Below are 25,352 nucleotides of genomic sequence, written 5' to 3'. Positions count from 1 at the left end.
GGGGCTCGCTACATCATAACGTGAGCACGCGGCGTACCTGCCACAATCAAAGGGGTCTCTCCTCCATCTGTCCTCACCAGGAAAAGGGCAGCGTCGGTTCTCCAAACGCCTAAATGAGCCGAGGATTACCGCTGGTTTACCTGACGAGTTGACTGTTGTCTCTCAGAGCAGAAGAACCTCTTAACCTCCTAGTGAGGCGTTTGTTCAACCCGTTCTCACTCCCAACTCGTCAAATACCGACACTCGGTCGGTGCCCCTCAGCGTCTGATACTGACGCTCCAAGGCACCCTTCAGCGTCTGTATGAGACACACCGGGCTTCCAGCTAACTCCAGTGTAAACCCATCTGCATCATGATGTAGTATAAAGAGCGAGAAAGTCATCTTACGGAGGAGGTCGAGGTGGACGTATGGGTCAAACAAACATGGCTTTCACTCAGGAGACCGCCGTTTTGTGTCCCGTGTGAAACCAAAAGTGAACGTTGACTTATTTACATTTACTACTTCACTTACGCAACTTCATTTATGTAACAAACGTACTTATTATAACCCAAACCACGATGCTTTTCTAAACCTAACCAAGTAGTTTTCTTGCTTAAACCTTTTGTGATAAAACTGACTTCAGTGATTTATCTTAAGAAACCAAAACACAAGTAGAGTATATTCAACGTTTCCTCACGGTTCCTATGATATCTTACAAAAACTACTTTCTCATTTTTAATACATTCTCCTACGAATGTTCAGCAACCGGAGCGATCAGTGCGCCTGCAGTGCAGAACCTGTTGTTTAGGCAACAAAAGTACTTGGTTAGGTTCAGGAAAAGATCATGGTTTGGCTTTTATACTACGTCACCTGACTTCTTTAGAGGCAGCCCTGCGTGTCCTGGCTCAGGATGTATTCATTCATATATTTATTTATTTATCTAAGAAAAGCAACACTAAAATACACAAAGTTGGCACTGCACACGTGTCTGTTTAAACTCTTTAAAGTGCGAGAAATGGTTCCATACTAGAAAAAACAATGGCCCAAAAGGTGTTGATGTGTCTGGTGGTCAATGTGGTTACTGAGGTTTAGTCCATGACGGGCCTTTTACTTACTTTTCGCCTAAATGTGACACTGACGAACAATGTCATCCTGCCGAAAGGATCAGGTCAGATCAAACGATGCTAATATCGGTAGCTGTAGATCAGGGTTCATTTTGTTAATGAAAACTATGACGAAATACTTTTTTCCCCACTAAGACGAGACGATGACACAACGGCACAGACGCCATTGAAACTCTAACTGTGACGATATCAAACATGCAATATCGTTGATGAAAAAAGACGAACCAAAATGTAGTTTAAAAATTTATAATTTTACTAAAATCTCTGTTTATTTTCATCACCTTCCACCTTCTCTTCCCCCTCTCTGTATCAAACACACACACTCACACTGTGCTGCGGCGCTCAGTCCGTCTCCGTCCTTCTTGTTTCAGACCTCAGTCCTCACCATTGTGCTACTATAATGCATAAAGTCTGGTTGGGATCGGGTGGTTGATTAACGCACATTTAGAGCATCACTTATGAACAACATCAGGAGGACTCGGAGTAACTGCAAAGCTGCATTAGTTATCATTCAACATGTGTTTTTCATCAGATAATCAAAAGATAAAATCTCATGTAAAATTAGAAGAAAAAATTAACGTTTGACTAAAATGATTGGTTTGGCTCTAGACTAAATATACTGGAATGTTCAATTTAATATGATGACTAATAAGGGACATTTGACAGGACAGGACAAAGACTAAATAAAAAAAAAAATAGCTGACAAAATTAAGAGGGAAAACATTTAGACTAAAAGTTGATTAAAGTAATGACTTTTCGGCGACTAAAACTGGACTGAAACATTTTGAGTTATCGTCGACTAAAACTAAAACGTATTTTTTGCTTTAAGACTAAATCTAAAATAGCTGCCAGAATGACCACTGTTGTGTGTGACAATGACAACCTGTTTAATCTAGAGGACTTCACACACTATTCGCTCTCAGCCTGTCGCTGTAGGAGCCGCTGTGACTCAGAGGAGACGCTCTCCACAAAGTGAGCTGAGCACAAACTCTGAGTTTGACCTTATTAGTTGGATGGTTCTTTGTTGCCGCAGCTATTGGAACAGGTTGGCAGGTTTGCCGGCGTTTATCAGAGCGTATTAGACCTTCGCTGGGCTTCTATTAAACTTAATGAACATTTAAATCCTTTAATGGATTGAAGGGAATTGAGAGCGGCAAATTATCAGCTAGACGCCCTCCGCCGGTGTTGATAAAGACACCCGCCGATGGAAGTTGAAGAGACGTATTGAGACGGCAGCCTCCCCCCTCTTCCCCTCTTCATCTCACTTTGTTCCCTCGCCGTGACCGTCTCACACTCTCCTTGTTTCTGTCCTTCGTTCTTTCTCTCTCTCTCTCTCTCTCTCTCTCTCTCTCTCTCTCGCTCTCTCTTCTCTTCGATCCCTCTATCACACAGCCTCTCTTTTGTTTCTAACTCACGCTGCGTTCCTCTGACTGTCTATAACGGAGGAGAGGAGGCTGCTGCTGCAGAGCCAGATCTCCGTCATTCATCAGTCCCCATGAAGGGAACATCATAGAGATCTCTCTCCAGGAGGGATGTGCTAACACAACCACAACAGCAGCCCATTACAGAGCTGTCAGGCGTCGACCTCCTCTCCTCCCGTCTCTCACTGTTGTTTCATCCTCAGCCGTCTCACTGAAGGATCTGCTGTACCCCACATGCTACCGTAGCAGAGAAAACAGGAATTACCCGGCTGCATTATCACAGAGCACAGCAGAGGCGGCGGCCCGGGGGCTGCTGAACTCTGGCCGGCCCAGCGTCCGGTCCTGCTAATGGGCGGATGGGGCTCAAGAGAGGCCCCTGCTTTCTGAGGCCTCGCCTGCTTCTGGACCGCGGCTCAGGAGGACTGGCAGACCCCGGCTGTATTGATCTGGAAGCTCCTATATTCCTGTCGACAGCCGGCTAACAAGGCTGATGTCTCAATAAAGAGCGAAGCCTCGGGGGGAGAAGGGTGAGCCACCGGCCGACCGGCCAACCAACCTGTGTTAAGACAGACCAGCACACAGAGGGAGGGAACGGTTCACGCCCTCTTTGCTTCTTTAATGCCATCCCCCCTTCAGGAAGACACTGGAAACTGTAGAGCTGATACTGAGACTGGGTTGAAAGGAGAAATCCAACAATTACTGCCACTGACTGGCAACCTGACAGAAATACGCTCCCATACAGCTAAACTTCATTCTCAGTTACATTTCAAGTACGAAAACCAAACGTCCCGGTTTGTCCAGGATTGTCCCGACAAATGTCTTTAAAACACTCAAATCTCCCGGTTTTCAACCGTCATTACCACGTTGTCCATGTTTTCATCACAATTAAAATAATGACAACAATATTATACGTACATAGACGTTTACTATCGTGTTCTGTCCCACTCAATTCATTATATTGTGCACATGAGATAAGAATATACACTCTAAGAGAAGTCCGGGCCAACCCGCGTTAATATGAAGGAATTTTCTGTATCGATTTTTCACAGGAGTTGTACCCTTATTTTTAAATACGCATTGCATTGTGGGAACAAGAACCTCCGATAGCGTGAAAATTAGAAGAGGCAGAGACCATCACACACAGGACAGAGTTTTAGTTCAAATTCAGGATTTGGAGAAACCTTTCTGACTTCTGTGGTAATAAAATCAACAATGAATGATTTATGTTGATGTTACTGTAGATCGGTGTCGTTTCAGTTGGAAAGATGTTTTGTTGTTTAGTTCGGCTGTTGTCGACCGTTAACGTTAACGTTACCAGATACGCCAGGAATATTTTGATGACTTATTTTGAGACTAACTCAAGTTTGGTTTTGTAATTTACGTTTTACCAAAGCTTCTATTTTAGACTTCAGTGGACGTCAGGTAAAGGTTGGGCCTGCTATTTGGCTCCGTTCAGAAGATATACTGCAATTTACAGAATTTGTTCCGTTTTAGGATTAACAGAAGTGTCCGTAAACTTAACGGGAAATGCCCTGGTAATTTTCTGCCGGGGACATTGTGTATTTTTCTACGGATTTTTTCCTTAGAGTGTAAACAGAGAACGAGCACAGCGCACCCCGCTGCAGTCTCTTACTCTACCAGAGTGATGTTCCGCGCTATCAAGCCACAATTACGCACGGAACAGCACAGCAGATCCACTGGTTCCATTTCATGCAACCAGCATCAGACTGAAGGACACATCGACATGTGAACAACGGTGGCCAACCGCTATATAAATGCAAGTCCATTTACTGTTTACAAAACAAAAGTTGGAAAATAATTCCCGTAGTCCCAACAACAACAATAAGTTTCCTCTGAGAGGATAACTCTCTACAGGACTCCCAAACTGTCCGTGCATCATGACGGGGGATATCCCTGTGATTACAGGGGGAGAAAGTAGTGAAAGTGATAAGTCCTGATCCCAACCCCTGCTCAAATGCGCCACAGATGCGCCAAGTGAGCCATCCTGATGAAAACGTGGTACACTTTAGGGTCCCGGTTTGAGGGATTGAAAACATGGTGAACAAAACACAGCAAAACTTCTTGGTTAGTTTTAGTGAAACATCATGGTTTGGCTTAAAATAAGAGTTTGTTAAGTTATTTAAATTACAAACGTATTTATTAACTGTTGGTCTCACACGGGATGCCAACGGCAGTCTCCTGAGTGAAAGTCGTGTGTTTGTTAGACCCGTCCACCCACCTCCTTCCTACGCAGACTATCATTAGAAATGTATTTGTGATGCGTCGTCCAGGAGAAAATACGTTTCCCTCAAAACGTAATTCATAATGCAGCTTTGTTGTAATTGTTAGGAGACCGGGCTGTGACTGCTGAGACGTAAATTTGCTTTTATTGCTTTTAAAGTGATACAAAGAAGGAAACTGCAGTCATTTACTAGCAAAGTGCAATTAATAAAGCTCCCATTTTAACAATGATTTCATAGTTTCAAGGTGAAACCAGGAGTAATTAATACAGAACACACACAACCCCTTACAGACTTCTCCTGGAGCCCGGCACATCTCCTAATGCTCTTCTATCTGTTATAGACCTGATAGATAGAACTGACGGCTGTGAGTGATTGAGCAAACACAATTAAGAAGCGAGTGTGTGTGTGTGTGTGTGTGTGAAAGAAACACACAGACTATCTAATCTATTTTTGCTTCTTATTTTGGCGCCCATGTTAACAGGTCAGAGCAGCCACTGCGTGGACAGCGCGGCTCGGCTGAGCGTCTTCTACGTCTCTTCTAGAGCCTAATTCTTTCAGCCCGTTCTCATTCACAGGGCGTCAAATACCGACGCTTTGTCACGGCCGTCTGCGTTTAATATCGACGCGAAAGGGTGCCTTGTGTTTGTTTTTAGTTCTTTATTTGATTTTAAAGTATGTAACGAATGAAAAGCGCTGTATAAATTCTATGTATTATTATTATAATTTAAGCTAACGATGTAGTTTTGTTGTCTGACGTTAACTTCTTTGTAATTGTTTAGTTGTTAATTGTTTAATTATTTCCTAGTTAACACCATTTTATTCTAATCTTTTCTTTAATTTTATTTTACAGTATGTAGAGCGAGAACTTTGAAAATCACTTTTAGTATATTTTTTATATTTATTTACCATTACTAGTATTATTATTATTATTATTATACATCCGTAACCGTCTATCCTATTCAGAGTCGCGGGGGGGCTGGAGCCGATCTCTGCTGACATTGGATGAAGGCACAACCATGCAGCCCCTATTATTATTATATTATTATTATTATTATTATTATTATTATTCTTTAAGCTAACGTTGTAGTTTTGTTCTCTAAACCGAACGTTAAATTGTTTCCATGGTGGCGGCGCTTCATTTTATCACATGCCGTGCCATCACCATGTAACGCGCTGTCAGGAGGTCATGGTCATTTCACGTATTTTGGTGAGACCACCGAATCATATACATACAGGTATATACATACAGGCACATAAATGAAATCTGACCTCTGCATTGAACCCATCCTCAACATTTCGGAGCAGTGAGCTGCTGTAAAGCACCCGGGGAGCAAATTGGGGTTCAGTGTCTCGCTCAAGGACACCTCAGCATCCGAAACCGCCAACCTTGCGGTTAAAGGACGAGCCGCTCTGCCCGCTGAGCTACAGCCGCCCCAAATGGTGACAAATCCATCCACCCTGTGTGGTGAGGCAGCTCCACGAGTCAATAAAAGACGTTGGGAGCTCAAATATGAGACCTGTGAAGGAAAACATCTTTCCTTGTCAGCGAGCTGCTGAAGTGTCCTTCAGCAAGACACTGAGGACGACACACTCCAGCAAATTCAGCACTTATTACGAGAGCTTAAATGCTTTTTTTCCCCTCTGTAATCTGTTGCAGAAAGGTCTCCCCCTCCAAGCTATTAATTATGACAAGTTCTGGTGTATTTTTCCACTGATGTTACTAAACATCACATAACTGGGGAGAGATCAACAGCAGCAGCAGCAGCAGCGTCTGCTGTAGCACTGATCACAATCAAAAGCCTCACTGTCTTTGTTTTTCACACACTCAATTCTGTCTTTTATTGCACAAAGAGGGAAAAACTGCAGCTGCCAACAGTCTGGCTGCTTTCAACAGTTCCCTTCATTTCCTGTTTTTTTTCTGCAATTTTGTTGCTTCTAAATTACATGTTCAAATCTTTGAATAATGAAAAAAGAGGATTTTTTTGTAGCTGTTCCATACCCCCCCCCCCCCCCCCCCCCCCCCCTCCCCCCCGCCCCCCTTTGGTCCTCCTCCAGCAGAGGTATGTGGGAATAATCATCCACCTACAGTTTGCTCATTAGCAGCGAGTCCTGCTCTCTGCATGAGTCTTTTCATGTTCCTCAGTACTAACAACAACCTGAAGGAACGCTCTCTCTCCTCACCGTGTGATGCAGCGTGCAGGAGTTGAATCAGGGACAGCGCCCGCCGACTGGAGGGACGCTCAGGGAAACACCACCTCCGTACAGCCCGGTGATTCACTATGAATGTGGGAGCTGCTGGATGCGGCGAGCTCCGTATGAGTGGTCGGCCTGCACTGATTCATCTGAAGGCTGATTTCAATACCGATGCCAATAACTTTAATGTGGCCGTTTTCAGTGTTTCCCCTCAGAAGTAGTTCCTTGAAAACGTTATTTCTACCCCAGATAGCTTCAGCTGTTTTGAAGGACTTTTAGAGTTTATAACTTCAGACTTCACAGGAATAAAGTTTGGGTTGGAGGACGTACTGTGTGCGTTATGTTTGTTGATTTTATTGTCAGCGAGGAAAAGTGTCTGAGACAAAGTTTAGAAACTTTTGCTTCTGTATCGCAGGAAAACCCGACGACCTACGGAGACCCAGAGTGTTCTATAACCATGAGATTGTCTCCGCTCATTATTACTATAAAATGTATGTCAACCCGCCGCTCATTCGATTGGCTGTTGCTTTGTCCTGATTTAGCAAAGGGCCAATCACAGAAGCGGCTCTGCCCCGTTTGTGTCAGATCGTCGTCGACGTTGTGATGAAAAGAAATAAAATGGTCATTGGGAGAAAATGTGTTGGGAAAAAATAAGAAGACACTTTGAGGGGAAAAAAAATAATTAAATAAAGAAATGACCTGCAATAACATTTCATTATATTTCATCATGAACCAACCGGAGGTTTCAAAAGGCATTGTATTATTTCACACTGTCATGCTTATATATATTTTTTAATATATATATTCTCTGCATATATTCATGTCATTTATTTAATTTTAAAAATGTATTAATAAATATACTAAAATAAGTCAATTTAAAAAATATTTTGACTTTACGGACTTTGCACATACATCGTCTCACCCACATTTACATCGAGAGTAAAGGAACAAATGTTAAAAAAAAAAGGAAAGAGAAAGACGGTGTGTAAAATGTTGCCGGCTATATTGCCATTATTTCGCCATCCAATTAAAACCTTCTCTTTTTTTTTTTAATTAAATGTAAACAGAAGGATTTTTTTAAATGCTGTTTATTGTCAACATTAGACCAAGACCAAAAATTACCAAGATAAATAAATAATTGAATATATATTAAAATAATAATAATAATAATAAAATAATTTTAACATTTTGAAATTGAAGGATTAAGTGTTCCTTTATGGATTGAGAAAATTATCCAAGTGCTATATAAAAAATGGAAAAACCCCATTGGGTTATCTGGAAAAATGTAATGTAACAAACCTGTTTTTATTAACTTATTATTATTAATAGTTTTCACAGCGACAGTATGCATCTTAAAGCGCTTTTTTCATTATTTTTTTACTTTATAAAAGAAAAATATCTTAATGAAAGTTTTTTCATTGAGATATTTTCTACCATTATATATACCTTATATATTTATATATATATATATATATATATATATATATTGTTAGAATTTAAAAAATTGTATTCTTATTTTATTTTAACGTTTTAATTATTCTATTGTTATTCTTTTTTTTTTTTATTGCTTATTTGCACCAACGAACCAAAGCTAATTCCCAGTGTACACCTGATACACCTGGCAGTAAATAAAGACTCTGATTCTGATTCTTGATGTTACAGTGCTTAACACCTTCAACACCTTGCTCGTGTTGTACGAACTCTCCGATAGTACGTCGCTTTGGACAAAGAAAGCTTCAATGAAATGGTAACACGACGTCCGCTACGAAAAGAGCGTAAAGCTTTACATCAGCTTATAAAGTGCTAAACTCCGTCAGTGCCGATGAAATATGAGGATAAACTGAGCTGAGGAGGGTTCAACCGTCCTCCATCACATCCTGCTGGTCTCACCGATCCCAGACGCTTCTCTGTGTTGTTTTCTACAGGTTCTATAATAATTATCTCTCGGCCACACAATGGATTTACATTCTCACGTCCTATTGAAGAAAAACACATTAAGAGATGCCAACAAAAAACAACAACTAGGTTTTCCTTTGTCTCCCTTTACCATACATACACACACGCACACGCACACACAAACACACACACACACACGGCGCTCCGTAAACACATTAATGACGGGGTCTGAAGGACACTTGAGTGACGATGTGGACATGACCGAATGCTCACATATATTCACAACTCCAGCCTCACTACTCAGCGTGTCGGTGAGTCGTGGTAACTGTCTGCTTCATGTTTGTGTGTATCTACATGAGAGATGAATACGACTGCAAACATGAACAATGAACACAAAACAAAATGGCGTGCCATGGCTGCTGCTGCTCGTACATCAAATATACGTAAGAAAACACAGCGTCTGTCTTTAGCGAGCGCTCTCCAGTGTTAATGTGTGTGTGTGTGTGCTCTTCATGCTTGTGTGAGCAGTTAATTTGCAGCTCTTGGTTGGTTCCTGAGGTTATCTCCTCCACGTAGAAACATTTAATATTTGTAATTGCCCCTCGTGGGCCCGTCGCGGCGCCGCCAAAAACCAAACCAAAGAGGCGAAATCACATTTTCGTCACTTCTTTAAATGCATTCAGTTATCACTCAGACATCAACTGTTTGTTTGGCCTTGATAACAGTTTTCCTCAATCGCTTCCAAAATAGAACGAAAAGCAGATTTGCAGGATCTCTGCAGAAAAAAAACTGATTTGTTTTCCTGGTGTTTATTTAGATGAATTAGCGTTCGCCGTAAGAGCAAAATCTAATTTTGTTATATTCACAACTCAGGTGACTGTTTTCCAAGGAGTGAGCCGGTGTGAATAGAAATCAATTCATTCATTCACATTGATTAAAATGTTGAATAACTAAATGGGACCAACTATAATCAGAGTTTTTTTTTTATTAAAGCTGCAGTTTTCATCTCACGACAGAACTAATAAGAGTTTAATCACAACTTTACAACACTTAGTTTAGAGTAAGTAGTATATTTCTAATAATCACAATTCAAAGAAAGATGTGCACAAAATAAGGTTCATATCATAAATATATTATTGTAATTCAGTTTTAGTGTCACACGACAGTGTAATGCTGTTTAAAGGGGATTTTTAACCCATTTTAGGGTCTCTGTTTTACAACATGACGTATAACCACAACGTCCCCGGTTTGATTCCAGCTGAGGAACTGTGCTGCAGGTCATATCCCTCTCCTGTTTATCTCTGTTCTGTCTGAACCGTAAAAATGCCTAAAAAAAAGAAAAATATGTTTGAAAAAACGCCGCTGAATATTAAAAGAAAATATAACCAGCTTCAGTCGATTTGGATTTTACACAGTGGATCATTTAGGTTTCAAAATGTGCCTCACAATCCGGATTAAATACATTTAGACATATATATATATAATAAATTGACAAAATCCGTGTTACTTCTAACAAATAAGATTCTGATTGAATAGATTTAGCATTTTAGTTTTTTTTAGTAGCAGTTTGTGTTTCGAGCAACCGACTGATCAATAACACGGCGATCCATCCTGCTGTTTAACTCGGCGGAAACACATTCAGACCTGCAGACGAACGACGGGACTCGTGAAAAAACAGGACTTTGTTCGTCAGAAACTGTTTTTTACAGACGATCATACGCTCTGTATTCAACGTGGAACCGGGATTAAATAAAGCAAATTCTTAAACTCTGTAAGCGGAGAGCAGGTTCAACTGTATTTATGTAATCACACTTAATCAGCAAAGGGCAACGATCATCACGGGAGAGAGAAAGAGAGAGAGAGAGAAAGAGAGAGAGCGAGAGAGAGAGAGAGAGAGGGAAGATGAGGACATTTGACGTGGAAGTGCATTTACGGTCCAAACGGGAGTGGCGGTGAAGGAGAAGGAACTCAACATGCAAATAATACCGGAGGTTAATGGCGGGTCGTAAATGTCGCTGAGGCACACGAGGACGCCTCGACTGAACCGACCGTCTTGCTTCCTGCTCCGTCTGACCCGAGGCGGCCCGACTCTCCCGTCCCGACTTTACACAGCTTAAATACAGGATAAGCACCGCTCTCACCTCTCCACCGCCGAGGTGATCCCACCTGAACCAAAGCACTAGTCTCTCTCTTTTTTACCCCCGCTATCTCCTCCTCCTCTTCTGCTGTTTTTTTCCCTGCAGTGGCGAAGCTGAATGTTGCCATCAGGGCGAGGAAGGCCCTAACAGCCCAATCGCCGCTGTCAACCAACTCTCCTGAGACCAGACCTATGTCAAGGACCCTGTCACACACAGGACTTTGTGGTGTGTGTGTGTGTGTATGTGTGTGTGTGTGTGTGTGTGTGTGTGTGGCATTAGTTGAACAAGTGACAACAACAGTTTTCCGTCTCGTGGTGGAAACATGAAGGACGGGAGGATGGAAGTAAACAAACCCGGGCCGGGCTTAAGGGAGCAGAGTGTGTGTGTGTGTGCACTTGTCACCGCCACACACATTTAGGAAGCTCAAAAGAAAAATACACAAGTGAGACGTTCACCTCAGATCACATAGAAAAGGGAAAAGGCGTAGACGCACACTTTCACGTCACCGCCTAACCTCGCAGCAGACACATGCGCTGTTACTGCAGCTGGCACGCAACCCGGGCGAATATGAGCAATGTCAAAACGAGTTCACACACACACACACACACACAGACGTCACCCAGATTTCCTTGAGTTGTTGTGCAAAACGAACTTTGATGTCATACGCTGGATTACGACACGCAAACACATCATCTAAGTGTGTGTGTGCCATGTGTGGCTCGTTTGCAGGAGCTCCACATGTATGAAGTTAATCCCCGCTGTCAGTCAGACAACATGCATTGTTTAACTCTATTTAAATGAGCACACACACACACACACACACTTACCTTCGTTACTGTTAGTTCCTGCGCTGCCCACAGTCTGTAGTGATATAGTCCATAGCAGCATCGCAGCCAGCCCCGGATCTGAAGCCATGGTGTTCTCCCCTCACACCCCGCCAGTCTCCCTCTGCCTCTCTCTCCCTCTCTCCTCTCTCCTCTCTTACTCCCTCGCCCCTCACTCTCCCTCTCTTCTGCCGCTCGCTGCCTCTCTCCCCTCTCCCTCTCCTCCTTCCTCCTCTTCTGTGTCCCAGCGTTGAAGCAGTGAGAGCCGGCGCCGAGGAGAGTGGAGAGTGGCGTGTGTGTGTGAGTGTGAGTGCGAGTGCGAGGGCTGCGAGCTCATTGGGTTTAGAGTTAGAGCACTGCCTCTGTGTGGCTCGCCTCAGTCTGCCGGCTCCCTCGCACACACACACACATACATACGTACACTTTGGGGCAGGGGAAGCCGGAGGAGGGGAGGGGGGGGGAGGGACGAGTGCGTCTGTCAAAGTCTCGCCAGCCAATTAGAGCGCGGGATCGGCCGGTGCTGCACGCTAAATGCTCCATCCGTTGCCACACCCTCCCATCCTACCTGCCTGGCCAACTCTCACTTTCTGTTTATCTCTCTGGGTCATGAGCTGCATCCCCCCACCCCACCTCTCTCTCTGTTATTTACCCCCATTTGTCATCATTGGCTCGCGTCTCAAACACACACACACACACACACACACGCAGACACACACACACACACACACACTCACCTACCCGGTGGCAAATATCTGACTGATGGGAAGAACTGAAAACAGCAGCATGTCCGCGAGGCTCAAGGACAATGATCGGCTATCGATCTGCTGTATTGTATTCATAAAGCTATTATCTGTAGTATGTCCAGGTGCAGCAGAGTGTGACCTCACATGGCTCTACCTGTGTGTGTGTGTGTGTGTGTGTGTGTTTGTGTTATTCAAGGACTATGATCATTCATTGACTCAATGTAATAGTGGGAAACAGATCACAGCACCTGTCCTGATCACACTGCTGCAAAGTGACCTGAGCTGTGTTGAAGTGAAATCATTACTCACAGTTTATAAAGCTGATAGAAGATTTTTTTTCAAATCAATGTTAACCTTAAAGCTGAAGTAGGCGAGATTGGAGTAAATATAAAATGGTCCCTATATCGTGACAGTAGTACATGAAACAGGTAACCTGAAAAACATCATGTTCCTCTGTGTCCTCTGTGTCCTCCAGTGCTCCTAACGGCATCTGCAAGATTTCACAGACCGGAAGAAAACAAGCAATCAGAGCTGATCTGAGGTCTGCTGTCCAGCTGCCGTCTATGAGAGCCGGCTGTCAATCACTCTGAACTCCGACCAAACGGTCAAACTAGGCAGCGCTGATCAAATATGAATCAATATTCTGTTACGTTAATGTCTATTTCTCTCCTCACATGTTCTCAGAATCATCTTGTAGTGCACGGTTTAGCTGTAACATTAGAAAGTTTGTGACGCCGCCACCATTGTGTAATCTGGTGAAGGAACGCCAAGTTCTGGTCACATGACCGGAGCACAGCCAATAGGAACGCTCTCTCTCTGAAATGACCTCTGATTGGTCAAAGCCTCCCGTCACGGGCTAGATGTTCTAAAGCCTGAAAACAGAGCCATGAGGAGCAGAAGTCTAGTTTTCTCTCAGAACACTTGAATTACAATATGCTGAAAGGTTATTATGGGATTTTTGCCCAATGATGCCAAAAATATATACTGCCTACTGAAGCTTTAAACTGATGTAAAACTAATAATAAAGTTGACAAAACAATCTCACCTCCATGTGATACGATCGAGAGGTGAGACTGTTTAGTCAGTTGCTGTTTCTAATGTCAACAATATACTGTTCATCATTACGACTGCTACTACTCTTTATAGTACTAATACTAACACTAATACTGCTGCTGCCAATGATAATAATAGTGTCTTTGCACTACTACTATCACTGCTTCTACCACCTGTAGGCATTTTGTTCATTTTGAAAAGGGGGACGGATTTGTTTGTTCGTTCTGAACCCCCCAGGACGAAGGGCCAATCTCAGAGAAAAAAGTCGCAATAACAAATCCGTCTGCTACTTCAGCACCACGGACAGCGGCGTGGATTTATCAACACACAGCACAGTTAGAGACGCTTCTAATGCACACCACTCCGGCGGCTGCATCGCAGCAGGAACGCGGCGGTAGCAGGAATGCGGCGGCAGCAGCTGCGCAGCCGGTGGAGGCTACTGATATTTCAGAGCCGTGGTCGGGGGGCCACGGATTCTAACTTGCACAAACCTCAGTCAGATAAATATTCATATTCTACTTTTACAATTTGCACGACAAAGTATTGTTTAGTAAGTATGTACATTTATATATAGATTTGTAAACACAGTGTTTTTGGTTCTTACCTTGTGTCTGTTTTGTGTGAGTGATGCAAGTTTTTTGTGATCTATGTAAATTGCTTCTGCAAGAACGCAATTTCCTTTTGGGGATCAAAAAAGTAAATCTATCTATCTATCCATATCTATATCTATATCTATATATAAAGGATCAATGAGTCAGGCAGACTAGATGAACATATTAACATATTCAAGATAACAACCCCTCCGTCCATGTACTCCCTCTGCTACTAGGGGATGGATGGGGGACCCCTCATATCGCCTACTGACTACAGGTAATAGTATCATGATAATCAGTGGTGATTTTAGGTGAAACTCCTTTGGACAGATGCAAAACCAGAAAATTGCTCCATTTTACACAATGTACTATTTCACATTCTGCACTCAGTTTAACAGCGGTGATGATCCCACTGAGCACAGAACCCGTTCTCCTCCAGCTGCTGTTCTCCTGCTCAGTTCCCCGTCAGTATGCTCTGTCAGTTTGGGTAACGTTAGCTACCCAATCTCACCGCGTTGTCCTGCTGCTTTCCTGTTTGGTAATCCTCTCAGAAAAGATGCTTTAGTTGTACCATCCCCTCCGAATAATAACCCACACGGGAAGCAAGAAAGCGTCTTCTCTGACAAGCTAGCAGTTAGCCACTGTTTTTTCTAACATTAAATGTGATTATTTTTACCAGAGGTTTGGTTTATAGTAATATCCCACGGCCGCTGGGCACCGAGGTGTTAAATCTCTCAGTTTTTCTTCAAAAAGCAGACTCACATTTTTGGCCATAGAAGATAATCCCCATCGTCACGGTGACCACAGTTATTATCTTATTTAAAATAAATTCCAAGAGGCAATGAGCCCAACTTGGCTTTAAATTTGTGCCATCCGCTTCCATGGCCAGAGGCTTTGTGCACGCGTATTGTTTGTTTTCCCACTCGGGACACTTGATATCGTTAGCGTGGGGCTATCCGCACATAACTGCCTCTAAAGCCAATTAAAACAACATTTAAAAATTATTATATACAGCCTCTTGACATTAAATTGTATAATAATGATACATAACAGCAGCAACTGAGGATGTTTCATGTCGTGCATTAAACCAAATAATTAATTATTAATATATTAATTTCTAAGTTACCCAGTATCACTAAAAACACTTTTTTTGCCCACAAATGACCCGTTAATAATATTATATAATGCAGTATAATATATATAAATAATATAATATATACTGATAATAATATTCACAGTAATAGGGTGTAATGTGTATATAATAGAGTGTATTTTTTACTTTGTACTACCACTACAACCACTGCTACTACTATTGCTGCTACTAATATGACTCATAATAATATAATTGATATTTCTACTTAGTTTACTCCAACTACTACTAATGATAAAATTATTATTTGTGTTTAGGTGACACTGCTACAATAACTTCTACTGTTACCCCTACCTGCTACTACTACAACAACTAATAATAAATATTATTAATAATAATAATATTGTATTGATGCTAATAATACCATCATAATGTGATACACATATACTGTAATAATATAATATGCATAGTATCATTTGAACTTCGTAGTACTATTACCACTAATACTATAACTACTAATGCTACTACTACAATGACAAAAATATTACTGCTAAAACTTCTACTAATAATAATATTTTTATTGATGGTAATAATCCTACTACTCAGAATCTACTAATAATTAATTACACTATGTTTGTGCTGTTGTATTATTATTACTATTATTACTACAATAACAAAAACTAAAAATAATGTTTTATTAATTCTAAAAAAGAAAGAAGAAATTACTAATAATAATAACGTACTTAGTTTACTGTTAATACTCCTACTAATAATTATAATACATTTTATGATTGTAATGATATTACTAATATGAATTAATTGCACTAATTGAACTATTTTTACTACAAAAACAATACAAATATGTTGTATTAATTCTAATAATACTACTACTACTAATAATAATAATAATAATGATAATAGTGTACTTAGTTTACTTTGAATACTTACTGTTAGTTTACTTTTAATATTACTACTGATAATATTAATATTTATTATTATTGTTGTTGTTATTATTTGTACTTTTGTTGATTTTAAAATACCATTTTGAATTGTTGAATTGCATCTGTATAATTTTAAAGGCGTTGTAAATAATGTTATTAGTGTTACTGTGTGCTCTTCTCATTGTGAGGGTTTACAGTGTATTTACCCAGACACCCCCCGAGTACCACGGCCGGCCGCTCTCTCTCTAAAGTTGTAACCATGCTCTAACGTGTACGGGATGATTGTGTCACAGCTCAGACGGCTGCCAGCCCTGCTGCCGCGCCGAGTTTCCAAACTGAACTGTCCGCCCTGTAAGCCCCGGGACATGGCAGCACAACGCTGACGCCGCTCTGCTGCCATCACGGCAAGTCTGCCACCGCCGCTGAAGCATCACTGCCGGGACCGCTTGATTTTCCTCGCACGCACGCACACACACACACACACACACAACAAGAAGAACTATAGGAGTTCTACTCATCCTTAAAAATATTTAAGACTATAAGTGAGGAATGTCCCTGAATATTGAGTGCGAGCGTACATGCAGCTGGCCTGCTAAGTGAAGGAGACGGAGGGCTAGTTGAGATGAGTGTCCAGGCCAAAATCGAGGCAGCGCTGCGCCTGCCAAACCCCGTCCTTCACCCCCCCACCTCCCCTCTCAGGCCTGGAGACACAGGGGTTTCTGTGTGAGTTCATAATGCTTCCTCCACAGCATGTATAGGGGAGCCTTGTGCCTCCGTGCAGCGTCTCCATAAAGCAAGAAAGACACACATAAAACACAGAAAAGTGCAGCGGGGTTACGCATCATATTCGGGCAGCAGGCTTGTTATCCTCTGTAGCTCTATGTTGTCCCTGATCTGCAGTGTGTGTCCATGTGTGAGGCTCCGTTGCTTTGCCACTAGGCTGCACTGTCAGTCTTCCTGTCTAATAGGCTGCACGCCTGCGAGGACGACAAACACTGTCATCTCCACCCCGACGCTCCGATCTTTCAAGTGCAGAGGAGCGAACGCTCTCTGAACCCTTAAAACACAACACGAATAATCACTGATTTATGTCAGTGTCTTTGATGTAAAACACGTGACCGGAGGGATTTGTAGAAGAAAAAGGATGCTTTGTAAGAAGAAGCAGGCTGACAAAAAGAGTTCAAACGTAGAGGAGTTAAATCTATATTCTTCCCATTACTAGCATAGCATGAAGGATATTATTATTTCTGTAGGAATGGATGTACAGCCTGGAGCTACTCGCCATAGATACTAAATGTTTTTTGCACCCTAACATGATCTCTTTTATTGTATTGAACCAGAAAATAAAGATGTCTATCCCCAGAAAAACCCACACTATCTGCCGTCTCAGTCACCTTCCTCACCTCTGGTAATTGATTTTCCATGCAGAGACGCATCAGTGTGACATCTCAGTTTAGGCAGCAGCAGTAAAGTCTTTCTCTCATTTCCGGCAATACGTGAGAAAAATGTCCTCGTCCAAAATAACACATCCCAGAGTGTGTGAATAATAGTACTCCGAGGCACAGGTATTATTATACGAACAGTGTGACTCAGAATATGAATATAAATGTGAACACAATGAGGAGTAATACTAATATTGTCGGGTCATTTTGTCCTTTTACCATAATTGAAGCGGTGAGAGGGAGAGAAATGAGTGATAGATGTGTTATTATAAACACAGACTGAGCCTCCACACACACACACACACACACACACATAGAGGCAAGCTCATTAAAATGGCTCCCCATAGCTCTCTGCTCTCACAGTGAGTCTCTGAGAAGCCTTGTTGTTGCATACAGTATATGCATCCGCCATAATGAGAAAAATGTACTAACGACTCTATCGCCGCGGCAACGTGGGGAGTCCCCTGCATGTGTGTGTCGTGCATGAATCTGAAAGTCCACCTGGGTTTACCTGGGGGGGGGGGTCTCTGGGCAGCAGTAAAACCTGAAGGTGTGTGTGTGAGCGAGCAGATGGCGGGGGTCAGTGCGTGCCTACTGTTGTGGGGCTCGTCGGTGTGTGTTGGCTAAATATAGCGCGGCAGTGACGGAGCTGCTCAGAGCACGGTCGCTGACTCCGTCGCCGCCGCTCTCACTTTAATTCTTTGATCAGTTGGGCTCCGTTCATTTCACCTCAGCGTGATCGAGTCACTTCAAAGAGAGCCGATTCATTTCAGGTGAATTAATTTAAACTATAAACTAACCGGCCGCAGAACGACTCTGAAAGGTGTAATTTTACCTGACAACTATAATCATCACCAATTCAAATCAAATGTAGATTTTTCTTTTTTAATTAGAAAAAAAGCATTTCTCCCCCTGACTTCTTCCTTTAAATAGGACATACAGTATCACGATCATTTTCAGATTCATACTTGTGTTTTGGGTTTCTATTAGAACATGTTTACTCGCTTTATTGTTGTAAAAAACACATTATTTGTCTCATACTGTCTGTCCAGCTCAGTTGTAAAGCAGTTCATGAAATAGTCATGAAATTGAATGTATTGATTTGTGTACATAGAAATGAATTTCCCTTTTTTTTCATGACGAAATAAATTCTTATTTAATCCACATATCTGTGAACCGGGAAGTATAAACACCGACGAACACTGTGGAGAGAGGATGTCGGGGTAAAAACCACAGGACTCGCCAGGAGACCGATGTTCGTGTCCCGTGTGAAACCAGAAGTCAACCTTGTTTTATTTGTCACGCAACTTCCGTACTTAAGTTACGCACCAGGTTAAACCAAAATTAAAACCTCAGACTCACTTGCTGTTTTTAAATCTAATCTTAAAACTCACCTGTTCCTTTTAGCTTTCCCCAAGGGTTTTATAATTACTATGATTTTATGGTACTTTTAGTTGCTTTTAACTTATTTCAGAAATTAGTTTGCCTATAATTTTATTTGTCCTATTTTGACCCTTTTAATCGCATGTTTCTTGTGTAAATTGTCTTAACGTTGTGTTGTGATTGTTTTGCCCTTTTGCTGTATTTTAAAGTGTGCTATATAAATTAAATTCATTATTATCAATATTATTATTATGTTCATAAACCTAATTAAGTACTTTTGTTGCCTAAGCCTAACCAAGTCTTTCTCTCCCCTAAACCTAACTAAGTAGTTTTATTTTGCAAAGACTGCAGCGGAAATTGACACGTGTGTCTCGTGTTGCTGGACATTCGTAGGAAAATGCACAATTTGTGTCTGTTTGTGTAACGAAGCAAATACATTTCATGACTATTTCACAAACTGCCGTGAGACTATGTCGGTCTGTCTGAATGTATTCAACCTCTGTCTGTCTCTTTAAGACCGCCTCCTGAAAACGCCCAGTCTGCTCTGATTGGCTGGGAGAAAAATATGGTGCAGCTTTGCAAAGGTAGTTCTCGGTATATTCTAATGAGCCTGCATGTGACATAGGAAGGGGAGCCAGATCTGAATGTCTTGTTTAATCACGTTTTCTGATCTAGAAAGCCAATAAAAATCTGACTAGGTGGTCTTATTTCAGTTTGTGGGTTGGTAGGAACTCGAGACAGACACAGATAGACACTGTAGTTTGATAACATTTACCTGAACTGCAGGGAGAACCATAGTCGGACTGGCCATCAGGAGCACCAGGAGACATCCAGCTGGGTCGGTGCTCATCCAGGTTGAAAGTAGTTTGTCTGCAGTGGACAGATGTAGATTAGGTCTACAGATTAGATTAGTCAAACAGTCCAGAGCTATTTTACATTCCTAGTCCGTCCCCATTCATTTTATTTAGTGAGATGTCTTTTTTCTGGTTTGCTCTTGTTTGTATTTGCTGCTGATGTTATTTGTTGTTAATAAAAACTCAATACTTCATCCATGTTTAGGTGTTTTCTTGATACATGTATGATAGCGTTCACATTGTTGTGTCATACTCACCACTCTGCTACTCTGAGTTTCTCTTTTTAACAGAAATACTGTTAATTATTTCAAGTCTTAGCAGTTTTTTCACTTCAAATGCAACATTTCTGAACAGATGCTTCGAGGCTGTCCTTTAACAAAATCTGTTGTTTCAATGCCCCATCACAACAGCTGGTATAACCTTTAATCATGACCACAACCGTTCCCTGACCTTCTACATGTGGTTATTATTGTATTATTTGTCAAACTTAAACAAAGTACTTTTATTTACTTCAACAGCGGAGAGAGCGATAGTCGGACTGGCCATCAGGAGCACCAGGAGAGTCCCTCCTTTGGGTTTCAATATGAAATGTCTGCAGGAAGTGTTGAGTCGCATGGACGGTAGCTTAACAGTGATCGGAAGAACTGCAAAGTAGAAGTGATTGGAATTAATGAATGAATAAAATATTGTATATATAAACTGGGGAAAAAAAGTTCAGAAACTTGTGTTTGGTGGATTATTTCTCTGTTGTTACAATGCTAATGGTCATTGTATTTTACATCATTGGAAAGCCTGTTTATTTACCTTCACAATGATGTCCAACTCGTAAGGATCATGCATTTGTGGGATGAGCAGCACAGCTGATTATGTGGGTAGCGCCCAAAACAAATTTGCCAAAATGCTCTCTTCCTGCAAAACCCTGTCTCCTACAAAATTACATCACCATACAACTGACTGAATTTTCAGTTGCGTTTTGAGGGATTACGGTTGCACTTTTAAACAGTTTTGAACACAGGGTTAATGTAAACTGAAACAAAACAAAAAAAAAAAAATCGACAAAAAAAACCCATCATGATTAAATAACAGAACGTTTACTTTTAGTTTCCGACGGGACACGACCAGCGGCCTCCTGGGTGAACGTCCGCTGTTTGATGACCCATCCATCACCCCGACCTCCTCCCTATGCTAATGGATTTGTGATACGTAATCCGCGACAAAATACGTGTCCCTCAGAACGTAATTCACAGTGCAGTTTCGTTGTATGGGAACTTCATTTTTAGGAATCCAGGCTGCCCTGCAGTAAACAGAATCACTAATTATTACGCAGAATGACATCATCGGACATTCCCAATTTTTTTTCCTACTGGCGAAGGAATGACCCATCACTGTCTCTTATTAAGGTCAAAGGTCAACTGTATTATCACACAAGGGGAAATTCATGTGGTCATACTGTATACACGTCTCATAAAAACAACATATAAAAACCTCACACACTTCCCAGGATCCTGCGCACAGCGCAGTCCCGTGCACACTCTCCCCCTCCAGCACACACACACACACACACACACACACACACACTAGCAAAACATCCAGTTCAATACCGTTAGTATAAAAAATACACCCTCCACAATATAAAATATAAACTCTATACAAAGTGCAATCCGACAGTCTTAGTATACGGAGAAACACCGTCTTAAAGAGTATACAGTATAGGGTGGGCTACAGCCTATTTACCTCTCATTTAGAAGTCTAATTGCCATTGGCACAAAAGATTTGCTCTACCTCGTTGTTCTCATTTTTTCCTGCAGGAATCTGCTATTTGATCTGCTACTCTTTTTGAATTTCTGATGGAGAGGATGGGTAGGATCGTTGAGTATCTGATCTGCTTTTTTTAGAATAAGGTCCCTATACAGTTGTGCTGCAGACACCTGATCGATCCCAATGATCCTGCTTGCTGTCTTGATCATGCGCTGCAGTTTGACATGATCTTGAGCACGCATATTACCAAAGGTGCAAATCAGACTGAAAGACAGAACACTGCAAAACAGTATTGTACAACATTTGAAGAATACAACATTCAACTCTAAAATGATTCAATTTCCTAAGAAAGGGCAGCCTCTGTTGTAGTTACTTGTTGCCTTTGTTGGTTTGGTTGGTTAAGTGTAGACATGAGGAGTGAGGTTAGTTCGGTTTAGGGTAAATATATCAGCGTAAGCCAACCAGAGGAAGAGGAGGGCGAGTCATGCCTTTGCCATGGCAGCAAAAAATAAATATCATGACCAGACGTCATTTTGCATAATAATTAGCCACGTGCTTCTGTTGGTTGCACGGAGAGTTTGTATTTTTGGAGCAATGGGCCTTCAGAATAATGGGTGTTTGTTTTTGGGATAACGGGCTTTCGGCCCAATGGGACATTTTTCAGACTATTGTGGTTTTGGAATAATGGGCCGTCGGAACAATGGTATGGCACCAAACAGAGCAGATATGGATTCATATGTCATTTTGTGACATTACCATCATTGAAACTGAATTATTCCTCACACAGATGTTATCACGTTCAGCTTGTCATGGCTCAACTGCCACAATCCCTCCCTTTCTGCCATGACAGTACAAACAGAACTATTAAGGACTGGCATTTATTTGTTCGTGCTGGCCATGTCCCTGGTTTAATACTAGCTTATGATATTTGTTTCATACAGGGCTAAAGGAGGCGTTCCTTCGGTAAGTCAAGTTGAGATGGATTCTCTCTCCGCTACATCCCCACATGAAGGTAACTACTCGGTGTTGGCAATCACAAAGTCAGCCAGCCGCATCAGTCAAGACTCTCATCTCATCTAATCTTGCCATCATGTGGATGGCTTGTTTGATCAGACTCGGCCCCAGTGAGACTCTCCCACCCCGCCGTCCACCCCGATGTCCCGACACATTCGGCTTCTTTTAGATAATCATTTTCTCATCCTCTCCCCTCTCAGGCTACAGCAACAGAGAAATACAGAGAAACTATTTAAACCTCCTGCAAAGACCTTTTTACATCTCCTCATCTGTTTTGCTCGTCATCCCCCAATTCTCTGCTTCCTCCCCCTTCCAACATGGAGGTCAGTGAACTCTAATCAGGGCGCTGCAGATTACACAGCTGAGGGTCAGAGGTGCTGCACTAACAGGTAGCCTCACAGAGACGAGCTTCGTGACTGTGGTTGAGTCATAACAGGCTGCAAAAAAACAGGGGAAAATATACAGCGACTGAGGACTTTATGCAGAAATAGCTCTATCAAATAACAGATGGTGGATTATAATAAATAATTATACAGCATGTTTACAGATACAGACATTACAGACAAAGTCAACAAAGTTCCACAAAAATCTACAGTAACTTTAGACAATCTGCACCTTCACCTTACCTTGCACGGCATAGGATCACATATCAGAAGAAAATCCATTTAGTCAGGCTTCAAGTAATGCATTTGAGTTCGATATGCCAGACCGCGGACCAATCAGCGTCCTGTGCGGAGCTACTGGCAGCTATGGGCGTGGCTTAGGAGTTTGTGATGATACAGAGAAGCGACCGTTCGTTCTAAACAACAGCTGCTGCAATGGCATTAGTTAGCCTATATCAGATCAGGGGAGTAGTGTTTCATTGAAAGAGGAGTAGAGAACGGCACGGAAGGCTTTTCTTGATGGAAAATATGTTTTTGCTCTTCTCCCGACTGGCTTCAGCAAGAGTTTGATTGACAAAATGGTTCATCTAATTACCTCCCAAGGATTTTTGAAAGTGCCTGCCAAGCCCCCAGGAAGACTGCCAGTCGTTGATGCCAATTTTCGTAGTGGCCAAACGGCGGTACTGCAACTTCTGTGTCCGACTTACATTGGGAAAGAGACGTCTGTAACTCAGCGGATCATTTTTTTTAGGTGAATCAATTTCCCAGTATGAACACTCTAATAGTCCTTATTTAAATCATTAGGTCCTCAACGTTAAAGGTAAATTATAACGTTATCATGATGTGTTCAAATGTAATCTTGTAAAATGTTTTTGACGAGAAATTTATTTATAATAAATTCTCAACAGTACAGTACGCAAACATTAAAGCTTAGCTTTAAAATAGGCCAAGACTCACGTTTTTCCTGCAGATACACTGTGCACAACAGCTCGTTTTAGATCGACGTATTGCCAAAAAAACAGGGACTTTCTCCACTGCACTCTGGTATCTTCAAAAAGTCAAATATCCACTTTTCCAGCAAAATCCCCCAAGTACTCCTTGGAGTAATTCAACATGTGTCTGGCTTTGCTCTTGTTTTAGCAGAAGAGAAAAAAAAAACAATTGGAAATGTGGAGTGAGTTAAGTGACACCGTACGCAGGGTTCTGATTGGCTGCTGAGGTATATCAGCCCTGTATCATGCCTTAATCACATGAACTCACCTATTTCAGCACTATCAACTCCCATGTCACCTGAATCTTTACAGATGTTGCAAACTAAGCACATTAAGCACATTCACCTCACCTGAAGTGAAACATTTTTAAATTAAAGATCTACATCTTTTTTTTTTTTTCAAATGTACTTGTTTATTAATGCACTCATATCTGAGGCCCAGTAACATGGGTTACAAAATACATGATCAGCTCTCAGTGAATCAACACATATTTCTTCAACAGACGGACCATGCATTGATCATACTCATCTAATCACATGTTAACACATCCATGCACGCAGACACCAATAACAAAACCACCACCGCTGTATTAATAACTTAACTTGTTGAGTGTGTGAGGAATACGGAGTGGAGCTCGGCCCTGTTCTCCGACATTAACAGAGTTTTTGTGTCGGCTTCATTATTATTTTCAGCTCAATGTTTCAGTTTATTTGATATATTATCAAATAAGTTGTATAAATGACACAAGCTTGTGCAGTTTGTTTGTTTTACGGGTTCATTGTTGCTGTTCCGCGTGGGATGCCGCGATAGAGCAGCAGCTCAATCAAGGAAAGTACAAACAGGTTTGTCTCATTATGTCCTCTTAGGAGGGAGCGGCTGGGTCCTGTTAACATGTCGGAAGATCGGTGAGATAGTTCTGCAGTAAATTACATTTTACAATATTTGATGTGCTTATTGGTATGGAAGGGTGATTGTGAAGTCTGCAGGCACTCCGCTGCAGTTTTCATTAGTTTGGAGTTTTTTTGCTGCAGTCTAATTTAGTTTTAGTTTAGTTTAGTTTCAGTAAACATTTTTTAATGAATGAAGCTTTCTTTACTCCTGCTTATCAACCAGGTTCTTTAACATCCCTTTTTAAAGTCTTCTGGTGCCAAACCACCTCACCTTCGTTTTATATGGGGTGGAGAGCGCTACAGGAGCGTTACAGGGTTTTTATGAGCTTCCATGGTCTCACTCCGAGGTACCGCTCCGTCCCACCAGCCTGCCTTTAGATTCAACACAAAGCATAGTT

The 25,352-nt window shown here is 41.7% G+C and overlaps 1 protein-coding gene and 1 long non-coding RNA gene across 6 annotated transcripts in view; both read right to left on the bottom strand.

The window, feature by feature from the left end:
* The window catches only part of epha8 (eph receptor A8), a 132,230-nt gene extending 119,977 nt beyond the window's left edge, over nt 1–12,253 (bottom strand). For 2 of the 5 annotated variants that reach the window (XM_037783453.1, XM_037783458.1), the window contains exon 1: nt 11,822–12,252. In XM_037783453.1, coding sequence (XP_037639381.1) covers nt 11,822–11,909 — 88 coding nt within the window. In that variant the 5' untranslated portion in view covers nt 11,910–12,252. Of the gene's footprint in view, nt 1–11,821 lie in introns of all 5 variants that reach the window. The other 3 variants (XM_037783467.1, XM_037783484.1, XM_037783475.1) reach the window with 2 other exon arrangements.
* A 7,585-nt stretch (nt 12,254–19,838) lies between these two features.
* LOC119496551 lies at nt 19,839–24,278 on the bottom strand. Its single transcript, XR_005208743.1, has 3 exons — nt 24,030–24,278; nt 20,428–20,561; nt 19,839–19,933 (listed from the first exon to the last, which is right to left on the bottom strand). It is a non-coding gene; the product is annotated as an uncharacterized LOC119496551 (long non-coding RNA).
* Nucleotides 24,279–25,352: the final 1,074 nt, after the last annotated feature.

Source organism: Sebastes umbrosus, chromosome 1, assembly GCF_015220745.1.
Source record: "Sebastes umbrosus isolate fSebUmb1 chromosome 1, fSebUmb1.pri, whole genome shotgun sequence".
In the NCBI taxonomy this organism is placed as follows: Eukaryota; Metazoa; Chordata; class Actinopteri; order Perciformes; family Sebastidae; genus Sebastes; species Sebastes umbrosus.
The sequence above is the reverse complement of the archived record's forward strand: the minus strand, read 5'-3'. Positions and strand labels throughout refer to the sequence as shown.